This window comes from Aquila chrysaetos, chromosome 25, assembly GCF_900496995.4.
Source record: "Aquila chrysaetos chrysaetos chromosome 25, bAquChr1.4, whole genome shotgun sequence".
Taxonomy (NCBI): domain Eukaryota; kingdom Metazoa; phylum Chordata; class Aves; order Accipitriformes; family Accipitridae; genus Aquila; species Aquila chrysaetos.
In genome coordinates, this window is record NC_044028.1 from 18590830 (window position 1) to 18615639 (window position 24810).

Sequence of the window (24810 nt, forward strand, 5' to 3'; positions counted from 1 at the left end):
GAGCTTGTTACCTGACTTACTTTCCTTGTTGGCTGTTTGTTTGCTCCTCTTAAACATGTTAAGAAAGAGAACACTGCAATGCCATGCTGCCTGCTGGATGAAGAGGCATCTCTGAGAATTTCTGCAGCCTGTGTTCCTGCCCCAGCACAAAAACATGTCATTGCAGTGGTAACAGATGGAGCAATTGAATCAAATTCAAAGGACTTTAGAGAGTACACATCACTTGATGTCCTCACTGCTTAGGTTTTGCCTCTCTTTTCAGACTCGGAACTTGGATAAGAGATCCTCTGGCATATGTTATGGCAGCTGATTTTACAGGCACCATCAGGATGGTTCTACCAACATGAATGGATAGCTTTTCCTGTCAGCAAGGGGCTAGTGCAGTGTTTAAGTTCAACTCAGTTCAGTCGTGGCATCCGGCCTCCAAGTTCTTTGACTCAGTTTCTGAATTGACAAAATATTACATTGATGAAGCCTGGGCCAGGATAAGTGAACAATCCATGCGCACACAAGAAACAAAATCCATATCTTCTTTCCATGCATCCGAAGTGAAATACTTCAGACTTTAAAAAGCCTTTTGCACATATATCAAAGCTGATGTCCTCTGTGCAAGAGTTCTGTCCGCCCAGTGTCAGCTCAAGGGATGCCACCTTGGTTGGGATGGGTACACTGTGATGTCAGTTTATAGTGTGAAGTAAGGTGTAGCAGTGAGGTTCAGGGGTCTCAAACTCTGCCCACACACGAGTTACCAACCTGCTGTTTGATTGTGAACATGTCAGTTCATTTTCTCTGTATTTCTCTTTCCCCCTTGCCCAATATTCACATCACAAACTTTGGGGCAAGTTTTGTCATGGTTCTGTAGGACCTGTCATGGTGGTGTCTCTATGATTACTGAAATACAAACAAGCAGTGAGCTTGCTTTAGTGCGCTGTCATGTGAAACAAAGCAAATGGGTTTATGTCCTGACCTTTCTTGTGCCATCGATGGTGCCTGTGTACAGAAAAAGCAGAACCCTGAGCTCTGGAGTTGGCTGGCAATCACGGAATAGTTTAGGGCTCTTCTCTGTTAGAGTGATCTGCAGTAGACCGAGTCTTCCTGCTTTTTCTGTGAAGTGAATTGCTCAGACTCCTGAGCATTGTTGTAATCTATAGGTTATTCTAAAATAAATTTGTAGCCTTTTTGTGCATGTATTTTCCTAGAAGTTTAAGACTCTTGAACAATTAAATAATCTAAGAGATTGTTGGCTTGCAGCTGTAGAAGGGAAGTGTGTGGCCATGACCTGCAGAAGCAGCATTTTCTGGTCGAATGGACTGTTCCTAGGATAAGACTCCAGAGTGCTTGACCATGTACCTGAAACTTCAGTGCACACTTGTTTCTGTCTCTCTCTGACAAATTGCCTGCCTGAAAAGTTGTTGCTGGAATGGCTTAGACACTTCCTCTTAGCCAAAACTCAATGAATCACACTGTACACTTTTTGTCATCCAGCACATTTGCTTATTGAGACCCAGGGTACTCAAACATCTTTTTGAAGCCATCAGGGAAGCCCATGTTTCAATGTAGTCCAGTAAAATGCAGATAAATCCTTCCTGTCCTGTACAGAAAAGGCTTTATGGTTTGGGGAGAGAGTTTAAACCAGAGCTCTCTGCTATACAAGAGCATTCTCTCCCAGGAGTAAACTGTATAATTTTAATTAATTCAAAGCTAGAGGAAAAAGAGAAGATGTTTTGGTTTTTAAATGTGCAAGAGTCACATAGATACTATAGCAATGGAGCTTACACAGATGAAGAGTTTTATTTCTATTTGTACTCCTGAGTCACTGTTTGATCTGTGGCAGATCATTTCATTACTCTTGCCTCATCTTTTTACCTGTAGAAAGGAATAATAGGGGCACACTTGGCTGGTACAGGTTTGCAGAAGATGGATTGGTTTTATTTCTGTGAAGTGATTCGAGACCTTTCAAAGAAAAATGCCTCTCTAGTCGTAGTTGTTACCTTTCTTTGAAACATCGCATTAAATGTTCATGTGCACTATGTCACCGTTGGAATCCAAAATCTTTCCTATTTATCTGTCAGTATTGCGAATGTAGCAAATCCAAGAGGAAATATAAAAGTGGCAGTTTTGATGGGGTTAGTGGCGTGTTAAGAACATATGAATGCTGGGATTAATAGGCAGTGATTGCTCTGAAACGTTTTTAATGCCTCTAGGCCAGCCACTTTCCTCCCTTAGCCTGAAAGAGGGAAAGATTTGCACATGTGCTGTATCCACATGAGTACAAATTAAAGGCGAGTTCTCTGCCTGCTATTAACATGGAGTTCCCATTCTGATGGAACTTTGGGAAAAGAGAAAGATTTTTCCGTCCCTTTGTCATCATCAGGTCTGGCTGTCTGATTTCTAGGCTTTGTGCTTGCTTTAGGACTGTGTTTTCAAGCTGGAAGTCAGAGGGCTGCTTTTAATGGAGCTAAGAGAAACACATCATTTGTCATTATGCTTAAAACCACTATAGAGAGAATCTGTGCTTCCTGTTGCAAATGTGTAAGGGTTCACAAATCAAGAAAGGTCGAAGGCTCCATTTCTAGGAAATTGGTGCTTAGCCAACAGAGCTGAGCAGAAAATGGCATGGTCTTCTCCAAGCATGGATTTGGTTTCCTTGTTTTGTTTCTTTTCAGCTGGTGTGAAGTTCAGAGTCCTTGAGCAGCAGGATGGAAAACCTCTTCGACTCCTTATGCAGGTAAGCCATTTGTGCCCTCCATGACATTTTCTGCTGCAGGCTTCACCTCAGACTGACCCCAAGGTCCTTCTCTCTTTTGTAGCAGTTCTGAAACTGGTCCCACCGAAAGGTCCCACTTAAAAAATTTCAGCTGTGAAGTGCTGAAACGAGGGAAACGTGTTTCGCATCGCAGTGACTGGCTGCTGCTTTCTCTTCTTTTTAATACCTGCTTGAGTCCTTCCTTTAGAGAAAATGCAGTGTCCTGTATGGTATCAAATGAAATGGGAAAGATAGGAGAAACATGGAGCTCTGTTACTTCTGGAATTAAGACTTCATGTCATTATCACCCCGCTTCCTGGCTCTATGCAGCTTCACGTTAATAATTGTTGAACACCGAGAGAAGCAAAAGAAGGCAGCTAAACCATCCAGAATGAAAGACAGTTAAGGGCTTGTAAAAGATCTTCCCCTCCAGATGTGCTGGAAAGCCTTAGCTGCTCCATGATGCCAGCAGGATGAGTGCGTGGGCGAGACAAGAGAGGGAAGGGCCTTCTTATTCTCCTGAGTTGCTCTGGCAAAGTGCACAGAAAAAGATTACCTGTTCTTTTGTAAACTCGCATTTCCATGCTCTGTCTTCAGAGATACTAAAGGAAATTTTTTTCTGAGAAGAAATTACATGATGGTAGCAGTGAAGTTCTCATTACGCTTTCAGGAGTGATTGTGAGATTTCCATTTCCTCACTTTGCGGGAGTACTGCTATATCACAGGGTCGCTTTTCTTGCTCTTTGCATCCTAGGAGGAGAGTCTGCAAGTAGCATATAGAATTTATAAAAAACACTTGGATGCTGGGGGAATGTGTGGGAAGGAATTAACTGCAGCTTCCCAGTTCTCTTGCTTTTTCCATCACTGGTCTAGCCCCAGCCCTATTTCAGCAGAGGTCAGATTAGCACGGAACCAGCACACCAGCTAGCAGCAGTTCAAAAGGGAATCCCTTCAACAGATATCTTCTAGGGCAAAACTAGCATTTCATAAGCATGCTGTCTTCCCAGTTCCTGTCTTTCTGTAGGGTAGTGATGCAAGAACCAAAATCTGTCATTCGCTGTCACCAGAAGACTCCATAAAAAGGAAACCAGACACCAAAGATGAGGCACAGGAGCTGCTGAGCAGAGAATTTGGCATCGGTGTGTTTGTGAGATGAGGTCGATAGCTTCTCCAGAGGCAAAAGATCACGACTTAGAGAGCAGAGGCAGTGAGTCATACGAATATGATGAATTTTCCTTGGACCACTGCAGAAATGTCCTTTTGCTATCTAGAATATAGCATAAGTCATCATATCAAGAGGTGGAAGTGCTTTAGTGGATGTCTCTCTTGGCCTTCTGCTCAAATAATAATGAACAGCGAGTCAGTAAAGGCACTTTTTTGCTCATTTTGTGCTGGTGGAAATGAAAACTGGGTTTATGTCAGAAATCCTGCTGGATATACCACTTTCTGATAGGTCTTTTGAGAAGACAATCTAAAAAGCCTATTTTTAAGTGACATGCTAAAATTCTTATTTATGGTACATGATGATGTAGAAATTTTCTTTCTAGAAATTTCACAGTGGCTTTGTCCGCTCCCCATATGGTAACCCTCTGGAGCTATGCTTGGTGGAAGTAAGGCTGTATGCTTATAACTATGCCCAAAATAATTTAAGTTCTAGGTGACTGATACGTTCACAGCTGTCCTTTGGGGTGCTGGTAATGGATTAGAAATCAATAATGCTGGCTTTGAGCATTCACTTTGAGCTTGTGGTTCAGCCGAGTGTTTAAGATCGTGTCACTGGAATGCAAAGTCCAGACACAGGCAGGCGGAGGGTGGGGGATGATATTTCCATTCCAAATGCTACTTAATTTTCTCCAGGAAGTCTTACACAGTTCAGTATTTTCATTAGTGTTTAGAAATAATTTATTTTGGTGCAGAAGAAGAAGTATTTCTGGCAGTGTGGCTCAACTGAACTGATAGCCCAGTGAGAAGACATGATGAGTTTGATTCATCTGTATACTTTCTGCTAGAAGTGTTGTCTTTCACAGCAATTGCTTTGAAAAGGGTTAAGCAAAAGAGGAAGGGAAAAGGGAACAGCTCCATTATGAAACAAAGGATGTATATTATATCAGGGTATATTATAGCTTTGGACTAAAGAAATTGCATAAAAGGAACTCATATTGCCACTTCCCTAATAAACGGTTGCTTTTGTTTTGCTTGTTTGTTTCCATTTATAATAGGAGAGGCAGGCGCATATATTGTGCTGGGCATAAAATCATTTCTTGTTATTTCTCAGTAGGCAAGTGTTACTGCTCGGTATCACCACTCTGCCTATGGATGATTTTCAACGAGAAATGTTGTGTCCAAACCTTCCAGCCCACGTAGCTAATAGTCAAAGGAACACACGCTGTGTATCTCCCTTGTATAGCAGCAGTTCCTATCCTCCCCCAGCATGTTTTCACTTAAAACATACTGGTTTGCCCACAGCTGAGGAAATAGGCAGAAATAGTTACTCAAGTTTTACTGTTGTTTGTTTTGGGGGCAGGTTTCTTTGGTCTTTGGGTTTTTTTCTTTCTGTTTTCTTTTTTTCAGCTAACTGTCTATGACCACAATGCAATGAGGTTGGTTATAGTCATGCAGAATGTCCCATAAATGCTGTGGTCGATCCTTGGCCTTTAGGCTGTAGAATGTGTTTGAAATATGAGCTGCATGAGTTTAGGTTAGACATACCTCAGGTGGTATGAGCTCTGCTCTTCTGTTTCTGGTACAAATGTTCATTTTGATTGCATTCAGAACTAGCTTCCTGTGAATCTGTCTGGGACCCATTTAATATCTGCTAATGAGTCAGTGTCCCACAGCCGGACCATGCTGGGTCTGGCTGTTCCTTGGCTTCCTTCAGCCCCTGCGAGCTGCTGCCCTGGCCTTTTTCCTAAACTTCATAGGAATGCTTCTGTGTACAGGCATTTTCTCCTTCTGCTTCAGCAATGTTGTACTTTGAAACTAATTTGACAAAAGTCTCCAGGACTAATTCTAATGAACCTTTGCTTAATCACCCTTTCCCAGAGCTCCATCTTTGTAGGCACTCTGCGTTCATCCTCCCGCTCTCCATGAGCACCAGACAGCTGAAGCAAACTGGTGGTACAGGCAAACTCCCAGAAAACTGGTTGCTCTTCAGTGGACAAAAGAAATATTCAGCTTTTGACAAAGTAGTGACTGTCTGCATCGTTTTTGCTGTCTCTCTTTCCTTCTTGTAGCTAGATTTTCTACGGTGAATTACAGTCTCCTTTCACGCAGCTGCTTCATTGGTTCCAGCATAGCTGGACCCTTTCATTAGAGGAGGATGTCCTTCCATTTCCCCCCACTGTCCAAGCTTCCTCTAGCTCTGTAAGTCACCCCTTGGCATCTCTCATGGTATGTTTTCTGAGATCCACCATTTCTGTGTAATCTGTTTAGTCTTTTGGAGACAATCTATTGGTGTGCATCCTTTTCATGCATCAGATCTTGGCCAGATTGGATCAATCCTCTGGACTTCACCTATCTCTCTACCCTGAAATGCTTCACTGGAATGAGATTTTCCAAGGTCTAATGTGCTTCTGTTGCCCCTTGTCCAGCTAACATGTCTGTCTGCCTACCCCATCTTCCAAAAGGTTGATACAGCAACTTTGTGACCATAATCAGAGGCCATGAGCTTTTGTAGGCAGAGATTCCAGACATGGTCATTCTTGGGATGGTGATTGAAATAAAATTTTAAAAGATGAACTCAGAGAAGGAGACCTAATTTAAAATGGTAATGAGCAGCCCTGCATGGCATTGTGTGGTATGCATCCTGTTTTGCTAGGACTCCATTCCACTGAGTGTGTATCAGGTCATATCAGGCTTAGCCTAAAGCATAGCTGTGGGCTGAGGGCTTAGCACATTAAAGAAGTAGGCTTGTAAAGATATGGCTTAACTGTCAAGTTATAGAGGAGTTCCTAAGAGTCACAGTGCACCCCCAACAGAGTATTGCTGTCTGTGGTGGGAGGCCCCCATCTCTCCAGCCACTGCAACTTCCTAATACAACCAAGGCGACAGTTCCACACCCTTGTGTAATGAACATCACTCTCAAATCCTGCTGGTGCTTGTGTCTGCTTCTCTGCTTGAAAATTATTCTAATGATACTCCTTGCCAAGCTTGATTTGTTAATGTTTTGGGATGTTGTAGAAGGCTGAATAGCTTTAGCTAGCCAAAGAGGGATTCTGATGCTTTGTGAGTAGCAGTATTGATGGTTTAACAGAGGCCAGTGCTATGATAAAGTTGCACCTGCCCTCCTCAGCTGCCCGTGTTTCTTACTACAACACGTTTTCATTGCTCCTATCCCTCTTTCTTCTCCTCATAGATCAACCCTCTATCATATGGCAGCGTGATACAGACGTATAGGCTGCCAACCTACAGCTGTTACCCTAAGGATTCCTGGACATCTCTCTGCAAGAAGCTGTTCCTTGGAGAGCTAATCTACCCTTGGAAACACAAAGGAGAGAAGCAGGACTAAAGACAGCAAAAGAATTTGAGAGACTTGGTCAGAAAAACATATTGAATCCTAATGCTTTTGGACCAAAGGCATCTCAGAGCCAGCAACTGCTAGATCCCTTTAATTAGATTTTGGTAACATGGGAGGGGCTGAATTTTTAAAGGCAAGTATTTTTAAACATTATTTTTCAACTTCCCTACACTGTGTTTGTGTAATATGCTAATGATTATTTTTGAAGCAAAAGGTTAAACCCATCAGTGCCTTATGAAACCAGCATTTAGTGTAATCGAGGAAGTACCTCCCGAATGGTTTGATGATGTATATATCCTTCCATGTAAGCTCACAGGGCCGCATTAAAACATCCCTTCGGGTGGTTCAAAGCCACAATGCTGAGGTGCGTTCTGCCAAAGGGTATTTTGGACCTTTTATGCTTCAGCCTTCAAGCCAGCTGATCAAAACCAAGATGGAGGAACATCAGCTTGTAGAGTCATACACTGAAGACTGTACAGTGGGGCTATCTGGGTTCATAGGACATATTCTTTTCCTTTTGGGTGGGCTTGGATTCACCCTCACTGCAGCACCAGAGGAGGTGTTAAGCATAGTAACTGTGGGGAGGCACAGAAACACAGACTGCTGTACGTTTGTGCATATATGGTCTCATCTACATTTTTTCAAAAGCAAATATTGTTTTGGGGAGAACTGAGCCCTGAGCTGACACCAGAACTGAAGTGCAGAGCACACAGCCTCAGACCCCAGACTGCTCAGGTTTATGTGGCAGCGAGCCATGGTGGCTGAGAGCTCTGGACTCTGCCAGGGCTCAGGGCTTTTTCGCTTAGTTGCAGTGTAAGGCAAACGCAGCTTTGCTGAGTCCAGCTCTGGCTGGTGGGTCTGCCAGAGGACTGCAGCAGCCCGGCTTGTTACCCAGCTCAGCCAGCTCAGGGAAGCGTGTGCTGTACTCCCTTACAGGGCCAGTTCATCCCCCTGTTTCTCAGGGCCCAGGTGAAAGCCTCGCCGTGTGGTGCCTCATCTTTTGCACTTTCTGATAGTCCAGGAGCTTTTACATTTATCTCAGATATGAGACATTTAAAGCCACTTCTTTCCCTGAAACTACAGACACATTTCTCTTAGGAGAGTTTTCCTGCTTTGGATACTACCTCCACAGTGCAGCAGTGCTCAGCTTTTCGGTGTCCTGGTCTGATTGTGTGCTCATTTTGATGTGAGTCTCCTGTTCCCTGTCTTGGGGATAGTGCCTCTGCGCACAAGAGCTTGATGTCCCACTAGGTACTTTGTTGTTGTGTATACATTTACATACAATTGTTACCCAAAAGTACACTTTCTCCAGGTCTGCTAGCTCCTCTTGCCCCAGCTGAAACAATGATGTAGTATCGTTGTACCCCACTGCCACTTTGCATGCCTGAAGTGATTGCATTAACTGGCACGTGAGAGGTGTGCTGGATCCTGCCCCCTTTTCCTTTGTCTGTCCAAGGAACCAAGGATGGAGGGGGAAGAGGAGGATGTGTTGTGACTGCAGTGCTCAGCCCTTCTCTGGAGGTCTGCCTGTGTTTTCCAGTGGGAGTAGGTGGAGGCAAGGCAAGGAGCCATGACAAGGTGCCCTGGGCTTTAGTAGCCTTCAGTCAGCACTTCCACTGGCAGGATAAGAGTTTCCTACCCCAGCCCCATGTCTCATCCATGTACTTGAGGCTGTCACAGAAGAGAAGGGGTTATGGCCCCGCTGCTTTAAGACATCCCTGGCCAGATATATTTGGTTTGTCTGTAGCTACTAAAAGCCTCTCATGGTGCAGCCACTACCTCTTCAGTTATAGCTTGATCAGGAGAAAATAAGCTCCGTAGGCAGGTTCTTAGTTCAGACATTCCTTAGCAGGCAAACACGGGAGCTGCCAAGGTCTTACAGTTTTCTTAAGGACATCATGAAGGGAGGCAGTTGCTACCCAAAGAGGATGTCTTATTACCTTGATCCAGGGAAGAAGGGCACATCATTGAAGAAAGCCAGCATGGCAAAAGCCCCCCCCTGCACTGTTTGCCACTGCAGGCTCTGGGTGGGACACCACTGGCTGCAGAAACCGGAGAGATCTTTGGTCACTTTTAATGCTCAGTGCTTAAAACTCATGTACAAATACAGTATCTTCTTCTTTTGGAATATCGGTGCCCAAGTATTTCTCTCCACTCCAGGTGTGAATAACTCCAGGTTGTGATCCATTTAGTGGATGAATGGTCTGAATAATGTTTCTCACTTCAGCTTAAGTCAGTGTCATGGAGACCCACCCTTACCTGGCACTCAGCGGAGCAGATTTACACTTTACCTCCTTCTCATGTTTCCACTGGAGCTACTAAATAATATTCCCCCTGCTTCCTCCCACGCCTGCATAGTTTAGTTTACTAACTGCTGTGAGAAACTTTATTTTTGGTCTTGTGAAAATAATGTTCCTAATATCATGGCTTTTAAAATCTTTCTGTGAGACCAGACAGCTCATGATGGTCCTAATCGTGGCTGTCCTTTGGGATCAAGTGACCTGAAAGCCCCAGAGACTGCACAGAGCCATGAAAACCAGCAAATGTGACCTTCCTGTTGGGAACCTGCCAAACATATTAGACGTTCCAGTGTTGGGTCTGTTTACTAAAGGCTGATACTGACTCCAGGGATGGTGAAATATCAAACTGAGAAGCAGCTCCTCCTCAGACCCAAGAACCTGAATCTTCTGTGACACAGAGGACCTTGAGTAGCCCAACTGGGAAATGACAGCCCCTTGTGGGTGCGGTTCTCCTGTGTCACACAGAACTGTTGCCTGAGCTGTCTTACTGTTTCTCATACTCGGTGTTCTCCTTGCCCGTGATGGTATCTGAGCTTATGAGCTTCTTCTGCTGGATATTTGCCATGTCTCTCCTCTTCCTTTCCAGTCACTGCTGTGAAATAGTCTTCCCCCACCCTTTTCCGATTCTGCGCAGAGACATTACAACAACTTAGCAGACATCCTGCTCAGGAACATTTGACCTTATGTCATCTCTCTAATTAGAAGTTGGGATCAGCATCATCTTCCACAGCAGCACAGACTGGCCTAGTGCTGGCATTTCCTCAGGGAAAAGACTGCTGGTAAGGTTATGGCTCTAATTTATCCTCAGATCTATATTATCCATATCAGTCTTTGGATGAGAAGTAGTTAAAGATTTCAGATCTTTTCTGATTCCCACCACACACCCCTTAGAGCAGGCAACGAGCAGTCTTTGCCAACCATCATTCAAAGACTGTAATCTTGCAGACTTTTTTAATACTGCATTTCCTCATTATTATTTCTTCCACTTTATGGTTCCCAGTGCTGGCACAACACTCAATATGCCTCTTTAGGTAGGCTTGGGTTTTGTGAAGGAAAACGTGATTCACTGCATGCAAAACTCCATCCTAGATAGAAATTCTGCCTTTGAGAAATACTTTCCTTTCCTAACCAGAATAGCATGTGATGATGCTGAAAGGAAATCTCAATAATTACACTGCACTGAAGGCTCTGGTTATGGTTTTGGGAGTTTTCCCTGATCCTGCAGCTGGACTGTGCCTTGTTCTGCTGGCACATGTGAATATTCCCTCAGGCCCACAGAAAGAGCATTGCACGTATGTATAACCCATATGTCAACTTACACTCTCAGGAGTGTAAGGCAGGAAAATCTCCTGCTTTGTTATCATGCAGATAATGAGTTGCTTTCCTTCTACCCTGGGCTGCCTGATCCTGCAGCCACAACACTATCTTCTTGCTTAACTCAAGCCCTTAGTGATTTACTCTTTGTGCTTAGGCCTGCTGATTACACCATCACAGAATCACAAACTGGTGGACGTTGAAGGGGCCTCTTAAGATCAGCTGGTCCAACCCCCCTGTTCAAGCAGGGCTACTCAAAGCTGGTTGCCCAGGACCATGTCCAGATGGCTTTTGAATATCTCCAAGGATGGAGACTCTGCCACCTCCCCAGACAACCTGTGCCAGTGCTTGGTCACCCTCACAGTAAAGAAGTGTTCCCTGCTCTTTAGACAGAATTTGATGTCCTTCAATTCATGCCCATTGCCTCTTGTCCTCTTTTCGTGTTATGCTGAGCTAGGAGACACCATAACTCAAATCTCTTAGCGAATTTGAAGATTTGCAGTCCCATGTTGTCTCTGTTCCTGAGCAGCCCTATTCAGGGACTATTCAGCAGTCCCTTTGCCTTTTGCGGGGTATCTAAGCCCTCTGCAGTTAAAGAGGGTTGCCTGCTCATTGAGTCAGTTACCTGACCTGCTCTTTGCCAGCTTTTCACGGCCTCGTAGCAGAGAGAGTGCTTGCTCTCTAGCCAAGCTCACTGTCTGCATTCAGCATAGAGTGGAAACTCCAGGGGATGTGGGCAGAATCCCCTAAGCTGGCAGCGTGCAAGTCTGGCTGGATCGGGGAGCCGCCTTTGTGTGGTGCTCTGCATGGGTAATCGGTGGCAGCGTGCTGTGAATACAGATGGGATGTGTCTGGATCTCAGCGGATCCATCCACATGATGTGAGGCCACAGGGCTTACCAGCTAGTTCAGGAGCTTTTGGGTTGTATTCCTCTCTGCAGGATAAAACATGTTCAGAGCAGTCCAAACCTTATGTGGGCAGCTGATCTGCCTTCCTGGATGAGAAGAGTGCGCCCATCACCTTTGCATCTGGCTCACCATTTTGCATTGGGAGTGGAACAGCTTGCTGCTTGCAAGAGTCTGCCCCCTTCAACTCTCAGCTGGCAGCCTCACCTCCAGTCCTTATCCACATCTGGGCCTGGACCTCAAACCAAGAATCCTCAAACTCCCCATTTATTATCTCAGCAAGCTAAATACGAGGAGGGTACATGCAATTATGAATGCTGTAGGCGCAGAATGTAAACCCTTCATTTCCAGACAGGGGATGAGGCTCAGGAGTAGATGGAAGTGCTGGGTGTGCTGCTTGCCCAGGGAAGCACCAGAGCCAGGGCCCTGCTCCGCACTCACTGGGGGCACAGAGGGGCTGCGTGTGTGTGTCCTGCTCGGAGTGTTATTTAAGCATCTGGTATTGGGGAAATTTGTGAGAACTTCACAACTGTTGTAATCAATCCTCCTACTTACAATGTTTTCTGTTTTTAAATAAAGTATTATGAAAGAGTATGGAAACATTTACAGTTTAATTAAAAGTGTGTGTGTTTGCCTGTGAAGTTTGATGAGGAAGTTTGACCTACTAAGTGTTAAGCAGGAGCGAAGTGCTCACGTAGCAGCAACGCACTCTTTGTTTTAAAATGTCACCGTTAACACCATTTGAAGGTGACTTCCTTCCCACCCCGGCCCTGATTTAAAATGCAGCAGTCCAGCTTATCCGTCCAAGGAACAACTCCTGGCTTAGTAAACAGACTTGCTTCATGCTCATCACGGTACCATTTTTGCAGACAGAAGTGCCTGGCAGAGCGATGGCGTCACTAGCAGGGCCTGTGTCGGCAGGTCCGTGCACAGTAGGGACCAGAGAAGCTCTCCATGTACCGGTTGCAGGTGCTTGTGTTTGAGAGTTTCTGTTCTGCTGACAGGTGTGAATTTTTTGGTTAATTGAACCTTTTAATCAGAACTTAAATGGATTTTGATTACACTAGAATAAAGATGTTGGGAGAAAAATCAAGCTCTTCCCTCTTGTTTAACTTGCCGCTGAGGACCTGTGTGACTGCCTCAGCAGCATCAGCCACTGCCATAAGGACTGGCCAGGCTGGCTGCTGAAGCCTCGGCTTGTCCGAGCGGGCTGCTCATCCTGGTCCTGAGGCCTGGCCGGGCGGTTACTTGATCTCTGCTCTCCACACACACGAAGTATTTTGCCACTCATCCAGCTGAGAGTGTTCTGCTAAGGCCAAATCATGAAGCCCTTACCCCAGCTGATCCGGCAGATCCTGCCTCAGGCCTCGGAGACAGTTGAGGGGATGCTCCTCCAGCTCTGTTTTTTTCCTATGATTCAGCGAGGGGCTCCTTTGTTTTCTGTGACCCTACCTGTGTGATGTGTCACTGTTCAGTATGAGGGGGACAAGCCTCTGCAGCATGTACACTGTGCAATCCGAGCAGGAGCACAGGCTGCGCCTGGGAATGATGGGTGGCTCGTGGCCACTCCTCTCCTTCTCACATCTGAGCAGTCGCACCCCTGAATTCTCCTCTCCTCTCCTCTCCTCTCCTCTCCTCTCCTCTCCTCTCCTCTTTTTTTCTCTTCCTTTTCATCTTCCTTTTTCTTTTTCTCTTCCTTTTCCTCTTCTCTTCCTTTTACTTTTTCTCTTCCTTTTTCTCTTCCTTTTCCTCTTCTCTTCCTTTTTCTTTTTCTCTTCCTTTTTCTCTTCCTTTTACTCTTCTCTTCCTTTTTCTTTTTCTCTTCCTTTTTCTTTTTCTCTTCCTTTTTCCTTCTCTTCCTTGGCCATTTGCACCCAGCTGCCTCTTGCCCAGCTAGCAGCACCAAGTTCCACTTGCCTTCCACAGCGTGCCATCGTCCAAGCAGGCCTAGGGCTCCACTGGTTGCTGGTGGTTGTCTGAGGCCACGCAGAGCCGGTGCGTGACCACAACCGGAGCACTGTCACCGGCAGAGCCCTCGCGGCTGCCGTGTGCCGTGCTGCAGGAGCCCAGCAGCGAAGCAGTGTTGCTCCAGGCCAGCTGGGTGTCAAGCGCAGCCAGCTGGATGCAGGGCCGTGGCAATGTCCCCACGGTGCAGCGAGCCTCTGCCAGGATTGCACCTCTACATCTGCCTCCCGCTGAGGCTGCTGCCTCCCGCAGAGTTCTGCCATCAGCTCCTGAAACAACCCCATTGCCTTCTCCGTGCTGCTCCTCTCTTGTAATGATTCCCATCAGTCTGGGCTCGAGTTTGGTTTCCACCATCCCACCAAGGAGGTGGGAAATCATTTGAATGAGCCATAAACCAGGGCTCTGGGGTTGGCCCTGAAGGAGTAGCAGGATTGAGAACCAGAGGCTAAGAAAAGAGAAACAAAATCGAGGAGATTCCTGCCCACCCTCCTCCTCCCACCTGCTCCCCGCCGCTTCGGATCCAATGGACTGGTGGACAAAAATGAGAGGACTTGCTTTTCTCTCCTCCTGGGGAATCCAGGCACAGACAGGTCCCCCCTCTCCACTTCCCCTGCTCCACCATCCAAGGCTGTGCCCTGGGGCAAGAGTTTCTCGCCTGAGCCCCTGCTCCCCCAGGAATGCTGTCGGCAGCAGCTGGGGGTGGCAGCAGCTCCAGATAGAATCAGCAGGACATCTGCTATTTCATTTTGCTTTTATCTGCTATTTCATTTTGCTTTTGCAGAGACTGGATGAGCTGGGCTGTTTGGGAGGCAGGGGTGGGGGGGACAGAAGGGGGCTGTGTTTGGCCGCTGCCAAAGCAGACAAGCCAAACCGAGCAGTGCTGAGCGTGCAGATACCCTCACCCCGTGGGGATACAAACCCCTCATCAAAACAAGCCCCCCCAAAGGAGTTTACACCGCACGCCTCCAAGGCAGCAAACGAGCTCAAGCCCTCAGGCCGCAGGAGAGGAGAGGGAGCCAGGCTGGGACCACCAAAGTGAGGGGCAGCCCCCCCAGCCCAGAGCCCTGCCACCTCTCCTCACCCTGTGAGCACGGAGGGAAGGGCTCTACCATCTGCCTTGCCCAGGCTGGGCAGGGTCAGAGCATTGCCCTCCTGCATGCAGCACAGCACCCAAGGGGCAGAGGTGCTGCACGCAGCTCACCAGAGCACCGGAGGGTCCCTTGTCCCCAGAGCCGCTGGGCCCTGCCACCCCGTGGGGTGCTCAGATGAGGCATCTTGGTGCCCAGAGCCTGTGTCTCAGCCAGCTGAGGACTGATGCATTCGTCACTGCCCGGTCCATGGCGCTGCATGTTGCCAGTCCATCACCTCTGAGGGTGGAAAGTCCCCTTGGCTGCCTGGCCAGCGTGGTGGAGCCAGTTGGACTTTGCCAGCTGCCAGTTGCCTGGTCTCGGTCCACCCCACTTCAGCCCATTTTACAGATTCCCCTTTGCCAGCCCCATTTTTGGGGGATCTTTGGCAAAGTCGGTGATGGGGGTTATCCACGCCCCCGTGGCCGCGGCTGTCCTGGCCCATTGCTTGATGGCGGAGCAATCCCCAAGGGACCAAGGTGAATCAGCCGTGCAGTAGAAGACAGGTTTGGGCAGCAATTAATATTTTATAAAAGCAAGAAGTCTCGCTGCTGCTGCAACTTGAGGAGCGCGAGCCAGGGAGCAGAGCAGGAGGAGGAGGAGAAGTGGAGGCTGGAGGAAAGCAGAGCAGAGGAGCTGACTCACCAGCCCAAGGGAGGGCTGTGCTCAGCACCGCCGAGCTGAGAGCCATGGGCTTCCATGCTACTGGGCAAGGCAAGAGCCCTGATCCTGTGTTGACAAGCTGCAGCACCAGTTACACAAAGGCCAGGGCGGGGGGGGGGGGGGGTGTCTCATGCAGGATTGGGCTCCAAGACTTATAGAAATGGGGGAGACACAAGGGCAGGGGATCGGGGGGGGCAAGGCAGCAGGAGCAGAGGGGCCGAGGGCACCAGGGCTGCACGGGGACATCTTCGTAGCAGGCAGCAGGGACGGATGCGATTGATGCTGGTGTCCTCCCAGCATGAGGCAGAGGGGAAGGGATTCAAAACTGGGACGGGAGCAGAGAGGAGGCAGGACAGAGGGAGGTGGGACCACCGTGCCCAGGGCTGGGAGCTGCAGCCTGAAAGCTGGAAGAGGAACAAAGGTCAGGAGTGCTGGAGCATGATGGGCCTGGGTGGTGGGTGCCAACCTGTCCCCCCATCACCACTTTCACCCTGCGCTGGCCCAGCAGGATGGAGCTGAACCACTCGCCGGCATCTGTGAGGTCCCCGCACATCCCAGGTGTGTCCTTGCCCTGGGACCTGTGGTGCCACCAGTTTGCGCTTACGGCACAAAGCTGCTCCCGGCAGAGCGGAGGCTCGTGCTCTTCCCTTCCCCGGCAGCGCCCCGGCAATGCTCACCCAATGCCACCAGCACTGGGAGTGACCCATCACCCCATGGTGGGACACCACCATCTCCAACCCTCCTGTGGGACCTCCTCTGCCCTGCGGGAGCCATTTCCAGGACGGTTTGGCAGTGAGGTCAAGGGGAAAAGCATCTCCCCCTCCATCCATCCCCTGTCCCTCTCCATCCATGAGTGACACCAGCCTGGGTGAGGTGGGGTCCCGGAGCCCCCTCCCTGGGGCTAAACCCCTTGGGCAGGGAGGAGGGAGAAGGATACCCATGTGTAGGCGCGGATACACGTGCAGGTGGGAAGAGGTCCCTGGCACCCCGTAATGCCGCAGCGGAGCTGGGAACGTGCAGCCTGACGCTCCCAGCCAAACATGCCAACCCCAACCCACCTCCCGCTCCTCCAGCACATCCACAGGGTTGACCCCCAAATCTTAATTTGCTGCAGATTCTGCCACACTCTTCAGTCCTTCCCAGAGCTCTCCGGCACTCGCAGCTGCTGGGAACTCCCCAAAGGAGCCGCGGGAGCTGCAGCATCTCTGCATGCTGATGAGCATCCCCGGCGCTCGCTGGGCTGGGGGCCCCTCGGTCCTGGGTTTGGGGGGGACACATATCATTCTAAATGGGACTAATTGGCGGCAGCCAGGCTGGGAACCTAATTAGCGGGCTGCCCGCTCGAAAAATTAGCCAGGATGCTTTGTTCGGCACAGGGATTTGTCAGCGATGCTGGCAGGGAGGGGACCTTCGCCCATTTGGGCACCGGCACCTTCCCATGGGAATCCCGTGGGATCGGGCCCGGGAGGGGCTCCTCGTGGAGCCGGGATCTGCCAGAGGCTGCTGCCAGGCCGATGCCGAGGGTTTCCGATGGAAGCTGGCCGGTCCCGGTGAGATGCCGCTGGAGCAGCGGGAGCGGTTATGGGTGCCGCAGCCCTTCGTGGATAAAGGCTCAGCCTGGCGTCCACGGCCCCCCGCGGCCGTCCCCGTCCCCTGGGGACACGCTGGATGTCACCTCTCCAGCCCCAGCCCTGGCTGGGCGCTCGCTGCCCCGGCAGCCCTCCCCAGGCCTGCCCCGCCGAATGCGGGGTGCGTGCGCCTCCCACCCCCCGTCACCCACACCTGGGAGCTCCCCCATACCCGACGCCCCCCAATACCTGGGTGCCCCCCCACACACACACACCCCTGGATGCCCCCCCAATACCTGGGTGCCCCCCCCCACACACACACCCCTGGATGCCCCCCCAATCCTGGGTGCCCACCATTCCTAGGTGCCCACCCCACACCTGGATGGCCACCCCACACCTGGGTGCCCCCGCACGCCGGCCGGCCCCGCCACGACTCCCTTCCAGACTCGCTTTCCCATCATGCTCTGCTCCGGCGCGCCCCGCGCTGCCGCGGCCGCCCGCCCCGCAAGGCACGCCGGGACCTGTAGTCTGTACCCGCGCCGCCCGTCTCTCCGCCGGCCCCGCCCCGCAGCACCGCCCCTCGAGAGCCCGGAGGGGCGCGCCGGGGCGGGGCCGGCTTTGACGGACGCGTCGCTAAGCCTATGGAAGCGGCGGTACCCGGGAGAGGGGGCGGGCTCTGCCGCCGCCTCTCCCTCGGCCCGAGCGGGCGCTGCGCGGCGGCGCCAGGCGGAGGCTGCGGCCGTGGTGGCGGCTGCGCGGCCCGGCCCGGCCCCGGGCTCCCCGGCCCTGAGGTGGGTGGGAGGGTCGGTCCAGCCCGGCGCTGGGGCCACGGCGGGGCACGTTCGGGCCGCGGGGCCTGGCGGGGCGGCGGCGCATTGTGCGGGCGGGCGCGGGGGCTTTGTCAGCGGCGGGGGGCGCTGAGGAGCCGGCGGGGCCGGGCTGCTTTCCTCCTTCCTCCTCCTCCCTCCTCCTCCTCCTCCTCCTCCCGCCGCAGGTCCCCAGCGCGTCCCTCGGCGGAAGATGCGAGGCGAGGCGGAGGGCCGGCTGTGAGCTGCGGGCGGGGGGAGAGGCCCGGCGGTGTCCCCGGAGCGGGGCCGGAGCCCCCCTGCCCCCCCTCCTCAGGCCGGCGGGCGGCGGAGGATGCGGGTCGGGCCTCCTCGCCGATGAGAGGGAGGATGGGAACCCAGGGCAGCCCGGTGAAGAGCTACGATTACCTCCTCAAGTTCCTGCTGGTGGGGGACAGCGACGTGGGGAAGGGAGAGATCCTGGAGAGCCTGCAGGACGGCGCCTCCGAGTCCCCCTACGCCTACAGCAACGGTAAGGGGGGCTGGGGGGGGGGCAGGATCGGTCCCGCGGCCTCCCGGGGGGGGCCCGCACCGCAGCACCCACGTCCCGGTAACAGGCAGCGGCAGGGACCCGGGCGAGGGATCGCTGCCCCTGGGGAGATCAGCGCTGGGGAGGGAGGGAGGGAGGCGTTGTTTTGCTTTTTTCCTTCTAATTTTTTTTTTATTTTTGTATCGACTGGAAGCGAAGCGTGGTTTGTCAGGGGTCGCGTGGCTGGCAGCAGAAAGGCCACGGCTGTTGCTTAAAATCCTGAAGAGCTGCAGGAGAATTTGGCCGGAGAGACGGCAGAGGGGTCGGTGCCTGATGTAATCCCTGGATGCGCGAATCCCCCAGCGCAGCTGGACCCTTCCCAAGGGGAGCTCTGCCTCGGCACCCGGCTTAAAAGAGCGGAGCTGATTTCCCATGGCCGCCGCAGGGGTTAACGAGCTGTACCCAGAGGAAGCAGGGTCTGTAACAAAAGAACAGGAGCCTTATTTCCAGGCCAGAGCTGCTCTCACTTGGTAGCTGGCTACTGCGAGCGCAGCTTGGTCCGCCTCCTGCAAACATCAAGGTTTCTAATGGAGCCCATGACAGACCATTAACTACAGTGTCACAAGACCATAATTAAGAGCCAAGGAGTGGCGCTGCGTTATTTCCTGCGTCCCCTCGCTGCAGTTAAAGCATAACACGGCCTGGCAGGGTGCAGGTCCTGGGGTGGTTTTCAATCTGTCATCCTTCCCCCCAGCCTCCGTGCAAAATAACATCCCCAAGGGCTCGACAGAAGCGATCTAGTTCAGAGCCTGCATCATCACTGCAGCCGACCCCAGGGCTGGAGCAGGTGGTGCTTAGCTTTCCCTGTAAGCAGGAGTCTGAGGGAACCGGGTGCTTCTCGATGCTCTGCGTTGAAGCTGGCTGAATTTAGAGCGTAAAGGAGCGGTGTGGCTCGGCTCCTGACTGCACGCCCAGTCCTTGGAGCTACTACCAGCTTCGTAGGAGCTGATGCAAGCGCGCACCTGCTCCGCAGAGATTTACGGGGAGGTGGTGACTCAGAAGTCAGGCTGCTAGTGAAATGAGAGCAGCAAATTCTGGAACTAGAAGGTTGTGGTATCATTCATCTCCTTGGGTGTCTAGCTGAGCTGGTGCGGTTTGCCTTCGAGGAGATGCTTGGTGCTTTTAAGCTTCCCTGAAGAGAGTTTGTGTCTCTGAAGAACCTGCCTCATCTGGGAGCTGTAGAGCTGCTCCTTGGGGTTAGCATTTACTAAGCAGAAAGGGATGAAGAGTGTAACGGGGTTGTTGTTTTAAGTGAAGTGTTGAAGTTGGAATTGTCTTCTTATAGAAATGGTTTTGACCGCTGTCTTGAAGCAGGCGGTGCAGGAGTAATAAGTACAATTGCAAAGTGAGTGTGCGGTGTGTTCTTTGATATATACATAAAACCCAAAGAACAGTGACTTTGGCTATCACTATAAAAGTTTTGTCTCTGTACCCACTATTTTATAACAACAAAATACCACCATCTTTTTTCTGGAAAAAGAAATCTCAGTGAACTAATATTTTCAGAACCTTCCCTCATCTTCTGTGGGCAATTGAAGCCATTCCTAATTAGAGAATTAGGTCACATACTGTTTTTTCACAGTAATATGTGCTCTGATAGTCTCTGCTTCTGTTGCTTCTGTGAAGCTACGTGCCTTTTGCATAATCAGATGGAGTAGCTTTGAAATCTGAGTGAATTTGATACTGCTGATATTCCTGACAGCCTTGGCAATCAAACTCCCTCCATTTCTGGTGCAGTTGGGATGTGCGTACTGGCAGGGCAGGCTTCTCCGCCAGTGTGTTTTCCCTCTGCCCTGACGGAGACCATCCCTTGACATGAAGGCACTTAGATTTTGTGAACAGCTAGTGCCTGGACTCCTTTTTGACACGTGCCTGATGCTGTCCCAAAACTGCAATGGTGGAATCTTGTGTAGAGGCTCTTTGTGTAAATCTTTTAATTGTAAGTGCGTTGTCCTCCCCCTTATCCCCCGCCAGACCATATCCCAATTTGAAATAAGTATTGTATTATCTACTACTTATTTGATCTGTCCAGAAAACAGAACTTGCTGTTACCAGTGTGAAATGGGGTATGTTTTAGGTTGATCTTGTGATTGGGACATCTCGTGTCAAGCTCAGATCCCTAACCTCCAGTGGGAAGGGCTAAAGCCATTGCGCCTTCTCTGTCTCGTTGGGGTCTGCTGCTTTTACTGTGTTGGCCAATCACAACTGTTTTGACACAGTTTTTTTGAAATGTAATGTGAAATGCATTGTCCTTTCAGCTCTGGGAAGGCATACCTTTAAAGCTGAAGCTCTGTATTTTTGCTGCTGCTCTTCTGCTGTACACCTGGCCTCTAGAAAAGGGTTTGAGGGATTCCTCTCTTCTCCGTGGGCATCTGGGTGTTGGAACAGCAGGCAACCAAGAGATGAGAAAGCCCTTTTTCTGTCAGCATCGCTTTTGCAGGCTGTAAGCAGTCAGCAGCCTCTGCTTGCTTGCATCCAGTATCTGAAAGCCTTGGACGCAGTATGAGCTGTGTCTTTCTTAAAGCATTGTAGTTGCTTCTGTCTATCCTTGTTCAGGATCCCTGAGCAGAAGCATTGCTTCTCAACACAGCCTTATAGCTTGGCACCTCTCACTAAATCAGGCACGTCTTAAACTAGACACCACAGTTCCTGTTGTTTATAGCAAGACCTTAGCAATGTCCTTTATTTAAATTGCTGTTAGAAATTAATCTGGTACGTATAAGTAGAGGTGGTTGTTACTCCCTGGATGTCGTTGGCCTTTGCAGTAAGAGGCGCGAGTGATGCCCTTGACCATTGCTGCACCCAAGCTGCAAGGGCACTGGGTACAGAACTTCTGGAGACGTAAAAACAGCATTTTGAGGAGGAATTTGAGGTCCAGTTGTCACCTGTGTGTTTCTTAGGTTCATGCTGAAGTTACCAAGTGTATAGGTCTCCAGGAGCATCAGGCCAAGCACTTCCTGCGCAGAGCAGGGAGCTTGTCCTGTGTATATCCCATGGCTGGATATTGTCACCTCCCACGCCAGGCAGGTTTGCAGCTGAGTTGGACTTACATTTTGCTTTCTCTTGGCCAGCTGCAAATGGCCCTAAATTAAGCCACCTTACTAGTATTTTGGTCAAAATGTGGGCTTTTGGGAGACCATTAATGTTCTTTTGGTCTTCCAGTGTTGTCCTCCTTCCCAATTTTCACCCACCTCACTCCCCAGATCTGCAGTGGTGGAGGTAGGGTGCCATTCTCAGAGCCCCATTGCTACTCTTAACACCTGGAGGACCTCACCCGGGAACTGAAAATTCTGCCTTTCCCCCCAAATGCCCTCCCCTCTCAGCACTTGCTCCTTCTCCTGAGGTACAGGGGAGGGCTGTTCTGGCCCCTGTGCTGTGAGCTGCAGTGTTACAGCTGACTCAGAGTAAAACTGTGTGCCTTCCTCACGGTACAAGTCAACTACACAGATCACTTATCACTTTGGTGCTTAAACTGCCTGCTTGGGGTCTGTCCTTATCCTTCCCCAAGTACCGAAGCAGGACAGAAATGTCTCCGGTCACAGGGTGGTTTTGGACAACGAGATGTGGTGGAGCTGTCTGTGAAAGTAGGGGTGGCTTATGTGCCCTGCAAAAGGAAGACAAGGCTGTTGCTCACCTGAAGGACTCATGGCTTCATCACTACTGTGTCATACAGCCACTCTTGCATATCTAGTTGTTCATGTATCTAGTTGTTCATGTGCTTGTGCTGAAGTGATCTTGCCTAGCTGGTTTTCGGCTTGCGTGAGAAGCCAGCCCTGCTCTGGCTGCATCAACACGGGGTGAGTCAGGGGAGGACTCCTTGCACGAGAGCACTCAGCAGGCATGAGTGCCATTGCTGCCATGTAAGACGGTGCCCTGCGTGCACCAGAAATAGGGACAGGGCTGGTCTCACCACACAGACGTGAATATGATGTGCTCCATTCTCACGTGATGGAGGGCTTTTTCTGCGGCAGCCTTCCCCCTCACCTGCTGCTGTTCCCATAGGAAAGGAGAAACATGTGTTAGGGAAAGAGTAGAGCATGTTTCTGAGCAGATGGCTTTGATTGGAAGGGGGATGGATTTTTATTTTTATTTTTTTCCCTGTCCTCAGCTTGTATGAAGAAAGCGACGAGGATGAAGCCTTATGTCTGTAGTCTGATCTTCTTTCAAAGAGCATGCAAAAGCTAAAATGAAAGTATTGCCCTGCTGCAGAGTTGGTGCTGTGACCAGCCTAATGCAGTGAGCCCCGATGCCTTGTTTCCACCTCGTCCCTTAGCTGGGGCTTGATACCTTTATTTGAGCACCATCCTTAGGTGCTCTGTTACCCCGCTGCTATCCAAAGACCTAAGGAAACATTAGGAAAAAGGCAACTTAAGTGCTCAGTTGCAATAGCTACCGACAGGTTTTATGGTTCTGATAAAAACTGGATCTTTCCCAAGAGCTCTTCCCCCATAGCAGAAGTGCAAGGAACTCAGCTTTTGGGCAGGGGTGGTGAGCCCACCACAGCTCAGTGTCTGTGCAAGGAGCAAGATCTGAGGCGGTGTAGCTTTGTGCCCTCTCCCTGGCCGGGAGGGCAGGGAGAGGCAGCATTAACGAAGAGCGGCTGAAGGCACTGCTCAGCCCTTGGAGGTGGCCAGGACCCTCCCAGTTGGTGCTGTTTGCCTGGGGACCTCATGACTGCTGTTTAATTGCCAGGCTGTTTATTTCAGTGACCCACATCTTTTCCCTCTGGTTGTTTTTGTGCAGCTGTCTAAATTTGGAGGTCCCTAAGCTGTCCCTTTCAAGTCTTTTCTTTACAGCAGTTACTCTCTCGGTATGTCCTGTGACGCCTCAGTCACCAGCGTGCATCCAGGAACATCACCTGTAAAACTGCTCTGCTTTGCTTTGTAGCAGTCTTCAAGTTAGTTACTTGCCAACCAGGAGATCATCTGTACCACAACCAGCGTACGCAGGGATGGAGGAAAGGCGACGCCTTGTCTCATCTTCCTCACCGCCACAGAGGGTGTGCGAGGTGATGCTTCTCGATGCTTCTGCTCCTTGCCTGTCGAGTTTCCAAGACTGACCAGGGAGATGGTCTCTTGCTTCTTGTCCACAGCCTCTGCGTTTGCTGCCGTGTTTGGCTGGAGGTCCCGCCGCACTGCTGCAGAGTTTGCCATCGCTGGTTCACTTTTCCCAAGCCTTAACAAAGAGTGTAGCTGAGCAGTTCTGCTTTAAACTCCTGCAGCTTCTGTAAGGACAGGACCTCTCTCAATACCTGACAGCATCTAATCTTCCCTTCTTGAGCATACAAGAAACAATTGCTGGATGTACCTGTGTGCAGTAAAACCTCAGACAGGGACAGCACTGATGTGGTGGCACCTTCTGGGCATAGACGCGAGAGCTACAGATGTTGACCACGAGCTTGAGATTGCAGCTGAGTGCTTATCACGGTGTTGCTGCAGCGTGTCAGGGCTCTCTTTGGCATCAGCGGGGAGGGAAGCATTGATCCTGGTGCTGTTTCTCTGCTGCTGCCTCCTCCTCCTTGCCTGGCCACGTGCCGCCGGGTGCGTTCCTGCTGTCTGCCGGAGCAGCGTTGTCCCTGTTGGTGGTAGACACGAGCCGTCCGGCTGGGCTGGCCTGCTGTTTCAGATGTTGCACGCCAGTGGAAACTGCTGTTTGTTTTCTGGCATGACTGTATTAATTGGAATAATGTTTTCTTTTGAGGTTTTAGCGCTCTGATGCGAGGGGGATTGAGGCAAAATGTTCTAAGTGCAGCCTTGCCATCACGTCCCTGTAGTGGCCGCAGAATTGATCTGCAGGGAATGCTTCAGCTGGACCACACCAGTCGTGCTGCTAGAAATCTCTTTCAATGGCTCGCAGAGTGGAGAGTGGTTGTTGCGGCAATTCCCCGTGTCTGCCAGCACTTGCATCAGTGTCCTTCAGGGATGTTTGCTTCCCTATCATCAGGGAAACAAAACTGATCTCGCCAGAGCAGGCTTTGGCTCAGAAGCAACTCCAGCATTTCTTATTTCTCCATTGTTTACTACTTATCCTTTGTGTGAAAAATATTTCCAAACGTACAATGTTGAACCTCCATCTCTGCTTGATGTGGGACTAACTAGCTGTGGCTTAAACTTAAAACAAAACAAACCCCAAAACAAAGCAAACAAACAAGCAAAAAAACCCCACCAAAACAAAAAACAAACCCCAAACTGAGTGCCTAGCAGGTTTTGATGTCTTCAGCACTCTCAAATCAGGATTAAGGATGCACAGCACCATAGGTTGTTGTGCATGTATAATTCTTCAGGAGGGTTGTGCTTTTGTTGTGTTTTTATAAAGCTGGGGGGGACTTAGTC

At 50.2% G+C, this 24810-nt stretch overlaps 2 protein-coding genes across 6 annotated transcripts in view; both read left to right on the top strand.

The window, feature by feature from the left end:
- The window catches only part of PIGQ (phosphatidylinositol glycan anchor biosynthesis class Q), a 37898-nt gene extending 25523 nt beyond the window's left edge, over positions 1 to 12375 (top strand). For 3 of the 4 annotated variants that reach the window (XM_041120136.1, XM_030001562.2, XM_030001564.2), the window contains 2 exons: positions 2667 to 2728; positions 7101 to 12375. In XM_041120136.1, the coding sequence (XP_040976070.1) occupies positions 2667 to 2728; positions 7101 to 7253 (215 nt within the window). In that variant the 3' untranslated portion in view covers positions 7254 to 12375. Of the gene's footprint in view, positions 1 to 2666; positions 2729 to 6372; positions 7066 to 7100 lie in introns of those variants that run through there. The other variant, XM_041120137.1, reaches the window with a different exon arrangement.
- A 5413-nt stretch (positions 12376 to 17788) lies between these two features.
- The window catches only part of RAB40C (RAB40C, member RAS oncogene family), a 38245-nt gene continuing 31223 nt past the window's right edge, over positions 17789 to 24810 (top strand). The window contains exons 1-2 of one of the 2 annotated variants that reach the window (XM_030001687.2): positions 17789 to 17895; positions 18099 to 18421. In XM_030001687.2, coding sequence (XP_029857547.1) covers positions 18268 to 18421 — 154 coding nt within the window. In that variant the 5' untranslated portion in view covers positions 17789 to 17895; positions 18099 to 18267. The remainder of the gene's footprint in view (positions 17896 to 18098; positions 18422 to 24810) is intronic. The other variant, XM_030001688.2, reaches the window with a different exon arrangement.